Source organism: Lithohypha guttulata (genome assembly GCF_036872675.1).
Source record: "Lithohypha guttulata strain CCFEE 5908 chromosome Unknown scaffold_6, whole genome shotgun sequence".
Lineage (NCBI taxonomy): Eukaryota > Fungi > Ascomycota > Eurotiomycetes > Chaetothyriales > Trichomeriaceae > Lithohypha > Lithohypha guttulata.
Window position 1 is genome coordinate 97951 of NW_027042755.1, and position 10189 is coordinate 108139.

At 49.6% G+C, this 10189-nt stretch overlaps 4 protein-coding genes across 4 annotated transcripts; 2 read left to right on the forward strand and 2 right to left on the reverse strand.

Annotated features, from left to right (window-relative positions):
* Positions 1-1882: 1882 nt before the first annotated feature.
* Positions 1883-2816, forward strand: LTR64_007464 (uncharacterized protein; the record flags this gene model as incomplete). Its single annotated transcript, XM_064901782.1, has 2 exons — positions 1883-2676; positions 2750-2816. The coding sequence occupies 2 exons, from the start codon at positions 1883-1885 to the stop codon at positions 2814-2816; spliced, it is 861 nt and encodes a 286-aa protein (XP_064751461.1).
* Positions 2817-2927: 111 nt separating this feature from the next.
* LTR64_007465 (uncharacterized protein) lies at positions 2928-3755 on the reverse strand (the record flags this gene model as incomplete). Its single annotated transcript, XM_064901783.1, has 1 exon — positions 2928-3755. The coding sequence occupies one exon, from the start codon at positions 3753-3755 to the stop codon at positions 2928-2930; it is 828 nt and encodes a 275-aa protein (XP_064751462.1).
* Positions 3756-4952: 1197 nt separating this feature from the next.
* LTR64_007466 (uncharacterized protein) lies at positions 4953-5861 on the forward strand (the record flags this gene model as incomplete). The annotated part of the gene is made up of 2 exons (XM_064901784.1): positions 4953-5148; positions 5176-5861. The coding sequence occupies 2 exons, from the start codon at positions 4953-4955 to the stop codon at positions 5859-5861; spliced, it is 882 nt and encodes a 293-aa protein (XP_064751463.1).
* Positions 5862-7762: 1901 nt separating this feature from the next.
* On the reverse strand, positions 7763-10083 carry LTR64_007467 (uncharacterized protein; the record flags this gene model as incomplete). Its single annotated transcript, XM_064901785.1, has 2 exons — positions 7763-8026; positions 8122-10083. 2 exons carry the CDS (start codon positions 10081-10083, stop codon positions 7763-7765), a joined length of 2226 nt encoding a protein of 741 aa, XP_064751464.1.
* Positions 10084-10189: the final 106 nt, after the last annotated feature.

Genomic DNA, 10189 nt, shown 5'->3' on the forward strand with positions numbered 1-10189 from the left:
ACACTTCGATCCTTCATTGCTATACACTGGAGATAGTGTCTTTCACATCGAGGACATCTCGAAAATTTATGAAAGAGCAGGGAAATGGCGGCAGTCGCTTGACCTTCTACTGCCAATTATAGATACCCACACAAAAGTGTATGGTTCCAGGCATCCTCACACTCTTAAGGTCAAGAGAAACGCTTCTCTCTGTTACTGGAATCTCTTCGAGATTGGACACGCGGCGCAACTTCAGAATGAGATTCGACTAGCAAGGTGGACGGCACGTCCCAAGCTGCTGGACTGGTTACATCCCTTGCGACCAATGCACATAGATTACCTCATCTCATTAAGCGACTTGACGCAGACATTATGGCTCGCAGGACAGCATCGGCTCTCTCAGATTGCCGGCGAACGTGCGATGACGGGACTATCTCGTGACCTCGGTCGAAACCATCTACTCACACTTGATGCGACTTTCAACCTTGGCAGGACATATCGGCATCTAGGAATGTTAACAGAAGCACACCTCTTATTGATGTTTGTATTACAGCAGAGGAAGCAGACTCTGGGTCTAGACCACCCAGATACTTTGATGGTAAAGAATGAAGTAGCCATGAACCTTTGTTCACGCAGAGTCTTCCTCGCGTTATCAGAGAGATGGGTCAGGGAAGTTCATGCATCACGATCGCATTTGCTTGGCGAAGAGCATGCCTACACCTTGTGGTCTGTCAACGACCTAGCGAAGATACTGTCAGCACGCGAACGACCTGCAGAGGCGGCCAGCCTTCTAGAAGAGGCAATACCAGCAGTCGATCGAACATTAGGCCACAAACATGTCGGTATGTTGATGACCAAGGGCAATCTCGCACGTGCATATGCTCAGCTTGATCGGTGCTCAGATGCTGCTCATGTGCTTGAGGACATCATACCTGACATGGATCAGCGTCATCCAGACTGGACGTACTCTACGATTGGTTTGATTCGCCTGTACATCCGGCTGGAGAGGCTGGATGAAGCGGAGGATAGGTGTACGGCCCTATTGTCCAGGCTAGTTGCGCGACATGATTCTCCTACGTCGTCACTCCAATACCTTTCGACCTCTCTGTTCACAACTGTGATAAGATTTATGTTAGCAAACAACAGCAAAGACTCGTCCAGCGCGGCAAATGTTCGAACCACGGCCAGCCTGTTGGCGGAGATATACCTACGCAGACACGATGAACAGAAGCTGAACGCCTTGAGGCTCAAGTACCCAGACATGATAGAAGGGGTTATGGACATGCCATTTGTGCCTACATGAGCTGATTTGTTCCTCTCGTCACAAATCCCATCCACTACCCGGTTAATGTGCTAGAATTGCACGATATTCGAACAGATTATCCCAGTGATGATAGATAGTACAAAGAACCTATATGACTGGTACTAACAGCTGTTTCGAGCTCAGTGATGCTGCTTGAGTACTGAAGCCTTAAATTGCCGTTATGTATGAGTCGCTAACTGCATGTCGGTCGACAGAAACATTTCGTGTACAGCTCTAAAGAAATGCTCGTACATCCGAGATACCTGCGTGCTGAGCGAGGATTTGGTAGGAGCTGACGGGCTCATGGATGTTGTATCGAAGTAACACAAAAGTGTTTCAGTCATCGCTGATATTGCTCTATTTGATAGGAATGGTCATGGAGACGAGATCCCCTCATTGACCCCAATAATTCCATGAATTGCGTCATTTGCCTACGAATGATCTTCGAAGATACAGCACGACAGTCAACAGGATACATGATCTGATATACTTGGCAACTCATAACGACAGGCGTTCACGGCCTGATATAGCAACAACATCTGCCACGGTAGATTGACGTTCATCAGACAAAGCAAAAACTCGTGCTACTCGTTGCCCACAATGCCTTCCACGAACGGCCATCCTGACGCCGACCTACATCCTGTAGCAACCGGCCCAGCTATCAAACTCGTCGAAGCGCACAAAGAAGCAGCACCGCACATCCTCTACTCCGGCTGGTTCTGTCCCTTCGTGCAACGATCCTGGATCACACTCGAGGAGAAACAAATTCCATACCAATACAACGAGATCAACCCATACCACAAAGACCCAGAATTCTTGAAGCTCAATCCCCGAGGTCTCGTGCCAACTCTTGGATGTCCCGTGTCAGGTGGACAGAAGGGCGAGGATGGCGTTGAGCGTAAGCCCTTGATCGAGAGCAACATCATTAGTGAGTATCTGGATTCACTACCATCTGAACGACCAGCTTTGTATGCTTCGGACCTGTACACGCGTGCGCAACAGAAGGTCTGGATCGATTTTGTCGGAACGAGAATAATTCCTGCTTTTCATAGGTTGCTGCAGCATACGCCAGAGAAGCAGTATTCTCTGGAGGATGCTAAGCTTGAGCTTCGAGGGCATCTGAGGACCTGGATCGCAGAGGCTAGTCAGGAAGGTCCATACTGGTCAGGCAAGGAAATGAGTATGGTAGATGTGACGTTAGCACCCTGGGCTGTACGATTGTGGATATATGATCACTTCAAAGGTATCAAGGATTTGGTTCCGGCCGAGGGGCAAGGAGGAGATGACGAGAAGATTTGGAAGAGGTGGAGGCAGTGGTCTAAAGCAATCGAGGAGAGAGAGAGCGTCAGCAATACCTTGAGTGACCGAGAACATTATCTTCCAATTTATCAGAGGTATGTTTGAATACTCAACTTGAGTTTCGATGGCGAGAGTGCTGTGTGGTAATAGAATACTAACTTTGTACAGGTACGCTGAAGATCGTGCACAGAGTGAGCTCGCGAAAGCCACAAGACAAGGTAGAGGAGTGCCATAAGTATCTAGCACAGCCGTGATGTTGCGATAGGGATCTGTTCGCACATGGGGCTGGAGGACGTGGGATATGGTGTTGACCTACCTCGAACGCCATTCTCTGAGTGTGGCCTTCTCACAAATACTTAGCCCCACTGAACCTCGAGTTGAAGTCGCTGGACTTCTTCATCATATCCCTGCGCTGTGTTGCGTTGATTTGTAGTCCTCTAGCAATATCTTTCTCCCTGTCAAAGGCTCTGGCGCTCGGGTCATCGTCCTCTTCCGCTTTGTGTTTCTGACGATGCGCATCATACAGTGAAGGCCCGCGAGCTTTGCTATATTCTTTCATCCTTTGGGCGGTCTCGAGATCTTGTTCCGGTTCTGCTGAAGCAGGCTTCGACCTTGACGTCTTGTCATCCTTGATGCCCAGCATTTCTCTTTGTAATCTGGCTTGCTTTTGCTCTGGTGTCTCGTGCCATGAGTCACCTCCTGCTTTTGCAGTGGTAACAGAACGACTTGTATTGAACTTGCGACTCTTGATCTTGGTAGGATCAACACGCTGCGACCGGTCACCAGTGGCAGGCTCCATGGTCATCCATTCGTCTCTTTGGACACGAGGCTTCGCTGGGGGTTGAGCGGGCGCAGAAATGCTCGCAGTGGTGCTGTTCTTCGTTACATCTTTTAGGTCTTCCTTCGTCGGCAAGCTGGGCCCAAAATCGTCGTCGTCACTGCTGCCGCTGTCTTCGTCCTTGCCTGAAGCTGTAGTCGCAATCTTGTTGTGCTGCAGTGACGGTGGTAAAGAAGGACCAATTACGCGCGCTTTCTTTGTCCCCAACTCCTCTACCTTGTTAGTCGTGGCAGGCGGCTGCGGTCCAATACTTTCGTCACTCCCACTCCCATCGTCCCCGTGCGATCTCTTCCGCTTGCCTGCAGGTGAAGAAACAGTCTGTGGTCCAATAGGCATGTTCACTTGTGGCCAGGCTGTTGAAAGCGATGTTCAAACCAGCAGTTCCCGAAATTCTTATCTTTGGGCAATTCACTGCTAATTCAACACCAATCGTAGGTGCGACACGTGTGAAAATGGTCAGTCTGGATTACTTGGGTGCAGCAAAGTCCGTGACTCCTCCTCAGCATCCTTGTACACTGGAAGTTTTAAGTTAGGGCTGCCTTTCAGGGTCCACATGCCGGTCACAATGACTGAGGAGACCGCATCGCTGCCTACACACAATAATCACCACCTCTTTCGATGTATCAGAGACGCATAATCAGCAGGCAAACGAGGCCTTCAGTTGCTGTCACAAGGTTGGGTTCGTAGTGAGGCAAGTAAATTGTTCGACGCAGAAACTCAATCGAGCAGACGTGCTATGCAGGGCAGCTGCTTTAGTGTAAGCGCCCGGAAGAGTTGCTTGTGTTTCGAAGGTCGCTCTTGCCTTGGTACGTCTACCAATGCCGTTACTTCCTATTCGCTTTTGGCAACTCTCCTTCAACTCTTCTGCAGGTTGTGCATGATGCTAATTATCTGGCCGAACCTCTTCTGCACACTTCATTCGGGGATTTTCAAATGGACCCACTTGTGAGTCTAGACAGATACACCAGTGCTCTGCCAGACTTCAAGCCGTCGCGGAAGCTATGCTAGACCACACATTCCTCTTCTACTGTACATCTTTCGAAATTGAACCTCTCGCTGTTCTTTTCCTTTCTTTCCTACTCGTACCGCACGAATGACTAGGCTCGTTGCTCTATATACTTCATATTTGGACCTGATTGATTCAGCCTTGTGCCCAACATGGCTGGAGCAGAAGTCTCCTCCGTGATCAAAGACATCTTAGGGGCTTTCAAGAACGGATTGGCTCTAGTAAGAACCAGTGGTCGCAAGCACAGGCGTCGTCACACCGAGCCCGTGATCAGACATGAAGAAAAACACCTCCATAGCTCATTGTCGACCAGACCACAAGAGATAAAGCAAGCATACGACCGTTCAGTCGCAAGGCATGGTCGTCAGTTTGAGGTAGGCGATGCTACATCGCAATCAAACTTAGCCCAAATATTACTTGTCCTCAATACTGGCCTAATCAAATTGCTTAACTGTGCACTATCCAATGATCACAAGATTCCAACTCAGACCAGAAGCAATTTGTATCATCTATCTGAAACCACCGCAATGGATACCCTCAATGCTCTATCAGAGCTAAATATCAGACTGATCTCGTCTGGGAACAATCTCCTATTACCTGCATTGAAGGAAAAGAGGAGGATTGATGGAAAGCAACAGGCTCAACCACGAGCTGACTCGTGCAGCCAGCCAATCACAAAACCTCCGGTGAGACCAAACCTGAAAAATGGTGGCTGGGTTCGAAGTAAGAGCAGTCCCTCGATTGTATCAGTAGTTCCCTCCACTGTTCCGAGGAAGACTGAGCAAAAGCGAGCCAGTGCTCCGCGGATGGATCGTGATCCAATAATGAAAGCTACGACTGCTCCTACGAGGAAGACTCTGTCTGATTCTGGCTCCCCTCCACCAAGGTACGCCCAGCTAGCTACATCAGCGAGACCAGTACCCAAGCCAAAGCCACAGCACCTTCAAGCAAAAGCAAACTCTGACAAACACGAACGTCCTGTGGAAGAACGTTTTAAGAGCGGAGAGTTGATTCGGTATCCAAGCATGTACATTGTCCCATCAGACTTCTTCAACGTATTTCCACAATCGCTGTTGCCACACTATGAAGCACAACATGAGGAAGGAGATCAAATCCTGCCTATCAGACCTCCCAAGGTTCCACTTCACTCTCGACCACGGCAACAGCAATGCGGGATGCAAGAAGAAGGCGGTGTGGATAAACGCGAGAGCAGGCTTCGTCCAACATCCATGATGACCTTCATGACAGCGTCGACCAAAATCGGCGAGATACCGGAACACAAGTTACCAGATCGTCACTTGACTGAAGCACAGAGAGCGGAGCTGCCCATGCCATATGTGGTGCCTGATATGCTCGAACCGCCGAGGAAGCGTGGCGGTAGGGGATTCAAGTTCTGGAAGAAGGAGCGGTATCCTATTGGTGCTGTGGCAGCGTAGCAAAGTGTCAATATAGCTTTCACAACTACCAGTGTCCAAGAAGAGAACCACTGGTCCAGGGCACTGGTTCAGATGCTGGTGGAAGGAAAGATTGGTAAGGAAGAGCTGGTATCAGGACACTCAAGAACACCAAGTCGTCGCTGACACATGATCCCTCGATATGTTAAGGAATAGATACTCTTATTGAAGTCTTCACAACAACGCCTCGTGACTCTGTATCAACGCTACGTTCATAAAAAAACCATTAATGCTGCACATAGCAACGCCAGTAAGCATGATAGCACCGGCATCTTCATCGAGTTGCTTGCTGCGGCAGTCAATCCACCACTTGAGCTACTACTGCTCCCAGTGCTGCCAGCACTAGTACTACTTCTCGTGCTCGCCGTTGCACTCGCCCTCTCCGTCTTACACGAGCTTGTCACCGTGCTGCCCGAAATACTCGAAGTACACGATCCTATCAAGACGGCACCAGCCGTCGGCGTAACGGGAATAGTAACACCAGCATTGCTGGGAGTTGGAAGCTCACTACTACTCAAAGAGAAAGTAGATCGAGCTTCGTAAATGTCCGTGGCTGAGCAACTGAATGTGGTAGTAGAAGTGACCGTTGTGAGAACACGCGATGTAGTCGTCGATACAATGGAGTAAACCGTGTAGAAATAATACCAGTATGACCAGTAGATTGTCGTGTCGTAATAGCGGAGAGTTGTATCGTCTGCCACGTAATTGCTCGTGATTGCTCGAGATGTGGTCACTGCTCTTGAGGTTGTAGTTGCGATTGCTCTTGTTGTTGTTGTCGCGGCTGGTGCGGTGACGGCTGCCGAGGTAGCGCCCCTTGTCATTGTGACTGAACCGCTGAGGTAGACCAGGCAGCTTGAGTCAGTGCAGCAGATATCCTGTCCCGTTCGGACGTATTCATAGCATTTGAATGGGGCAGGACACCAGGTATCGCCTAGACAGCATTCGTCCTGGTTGCCGATACAGCCTTTGTTGTCGCAGCATTGTGGATTAGAAGGTGAACATTGTCCCTGACCGCAGCAGTCGCCCCATGTAGGATCTCGACATGAGCCATAGCAGCAACCCCAGGGAGATGGTGGACAACATTTTGGTATGTCTGGACAACTTCGTCAGTCCTCGCTGGTAGACTCGCAAAGCTGGCATGAAAAGTGTGACTTACTGCTACACCAACCATATCCAACGTCCCAGCATGCCTGTGCCGTTGTAGGCTCAGTGCCTTGTCTCGGGTCCAACAAGTTCCGAGTGTCAAGTAATGGCATAATGTGTTGGCTAGCATTGTTTACTGACTCGAGAGGGAGCGCGGGTGGAAAATCAAAATCGTCGTAAATTTTTGTAGCGAGTACCAAAGAGCAGAGGAGCTGGAACGTGATGAACATCGCGTGGATTGGTTTCATTTTCGCAAGAGGGTGGACTTGCTTTTGTTTGACCTAATGCTCAAGGGCCAGAGGGTCAGTTGCTGATGGTATCTCAGTTTGTGTTTGCCACCATCACGTTGTCTCGAGCGACAAAGTCCAAGCCAGCTTATCGGTTCTCGTCTGACCTCGTAGGAGTTATTGAGTTGGCGAGTGATTGCTGCAGAACAGCAGTCAATCAAGCATTATGTATAGGAGTCCGTCTCAGACATAGCCCTGCTTCGTGGCATGGTAGTATTTGCTATCCCAGCAGCCTCCGAATCAGACGAGCAGTATGCGTGCTGTGAATCTAGAACGACAGCTAACCGGAAGACCTCCTGATTGGAGGTACAACTGTACTTTCGTGCCAGGAAAGGCTTAATGTAAAGTCTTTAAGCGAGAAATGTGAAGTTTGGGACGGTTTCCTGCAGCCAAGCATTGCCAAGCATCGCCAATGAGGAAGGCATAATTATCGGGAAGAGTTTGGCAAGGTTCCTACTTCCTGAAACATGTCGTCTCATTAGCCATTACCACTGCAATCTGAAGGCTGTCCTTGGGTGCTCGCTTCCGACCTGCATGCTGCTGAGGTTTGTCAGAGCTCTGATTGTTGACACCTGGGTAATCTGGTACTCTCGAGTGCAACAAGGTGATGCCTGAGTCATGCATTGCTTTGCCTCGTGGTCCCTCCTGCCACTTCGTCAATACAGGAGGTGCTGACTTGCCGTACATGCGAGCTGCCTCGTCCCACAGACACGGTACCTGTTGCAATTAGATATAGCAATTAACCGGCCTGCCACTGGCACACCACAAATCGAAGATGTTACATGAACTTCAATTTACAGTTTCGACTTTACGACCTCAGGCCTATTTGTCCCAAACACAATCTTCACGTCTGCTAATTGCTGATCCGTCCATGTGCCGTGCTCAAGAATAGCGTTCGCATTCTTACAACGGAACCACGACTCAGCAACCAAGATTGCAACCTCGTCTCTGTCACGAAGCGCATCGATCAACAGCAAGCTCCCCTGCACAATATCAACCAGTCTTGTCATGATAGCACGGCACTTCATCTCCGCCTCCTCTCTGGATGCTTGACTTGTTATCAGCTTCAGCCCCTTCCACCATACTTGCAGCGTGTTGCACTGTTCGTTAAAATCGTTACTTTCATTAACTTGTGTGATCACTGCCTGGAACCAAGAACCCAAGGAAGCCAGCACTGAATTCCTGGCCTTGCCAAAAAGCACTCTCAACACTGTGTCATCTGCCATCATGTCGGTTGTGCCCTCCCATATGGGCATGACGTTGGCGTCGCGATACAACCGCGCTATATTGTACTGCATATCGTCGTTCTCCAGATATCCCACCCCTCCCAGGCTCTCCATGCACTCCTGCAGACCCGAGATAGCCGTCTTTGAACAATGGCCTTTCAATGCTGGAGTCAAAAGCCTGAGAAGGTCATTTGCCACTTGAACATCTTGAAGTCCCGGGATACAGCCTAAACGCTCATTGTCGTGGAGCTTTTGCCCCGTAAATGTGGCGATCTGCTGCTGTTCGACGACGCCCAAAAGGCCGGCAACAAAGAAGTTGAGAAGCACGTTGGCTCGATATTCTGTGTGCATGAGTGCAAGATTGTGCATAAATGCTGTTCTTTCCCATAGTGGCTTGCCGCCAACGACTCGAACTTTGGTAAAAGCACGAACAACCGCCAGGCCTCGACCCCATAGTCCGATTGCAGTGACACCATTATGGATACGAGCAATATTCAGCACAGTAGCAATCTCTTTCGTGCCTCGTCCCTCCTCACCTATGAGCCAGGCACGAACGTTCTTCAATTCAAGTTCTGCTGTAGGCAAGGCTCGAGTGCCAAGTTTGTTCTTGAGTCGCTGGATAGAAACACCGTTCAGCTCCGTGTCATTGCCCAAAACATCCCTCTGCTTGAGCATCTTTCTCATAGGACAATAGAACGTGCTGATACCTTTCGGAGTCCTTGCTAGCATGACCATCATGTTTGCATCGGTTGCGCTGCTGAACCATTTGAAGCCATCTATCAACCAAGGTCCTAGTCTTTGCCCATCTGTGGCCAGAACTTCAGGCACAGAGTCCGGAGCGTATTTGCCGAGTGTTTCAGTCTTGCTGACGTCGCTTCCTCCTTGTCTTTCAGTCATCCACTGACCTGTAGTCCATGCATAATCAGGAACCCTACTAGTCAGCCTATCATAAGCACTTTGTACGACCGATCTCTGATCCTTAGGCAGTTTCGGATCACTCAGATGCTTCCGGAACAGGCTTGCCACACCATCTACCATCAAACTTGGACAATTGACCCATGCTGCGCTTCCACACCAAAGAGCATATTTCGCGAAATGGTAAACTCGAGAGTACTCCCGAAATTGATTTTCGTACGGTATCGCGACCATGCCTTCCGCGATACCCAAGGCTTGCAAATTTCGCCAACCTTCACTGGTAAAGAGCTCATCACGCCGTCGACCCCAAGAGTCAAATTGTTTTACGTATGGTAGGTTGCGTTCGGCGTCAGAGACCCAGCTCAAAACTTGAGGAGATAGAACCTTGGCACCAAAATTCGACATGTCAGGGGCGATGACATTTCGTACCTGTTGTGGTAGAAACAGTTGCATTCCGCGTCGAAGCGCATCGTCGTCGTAAAACTGATTGGGCACTTCGGGAGGTGTTTGGAAAAAGCCAGCTGATGAGCTCGATGGAGATGGTGGCTTGTCTGGGTTTGGTACTGGCACTTTTTCTCGCATTATCTCCTTCTTCCTAGGCTCGGTCGCGTGTTGCAGGACATTGGAAGCCATTGTCGTTGGTCGGTGAGTCCGCTGTGCCTAGATGCGAGAAATATGATCTATTGATCAGTGAGGAGTGTAGGACTTCCATTCTGCGACGTCAAGTAAAGTCGTGGAA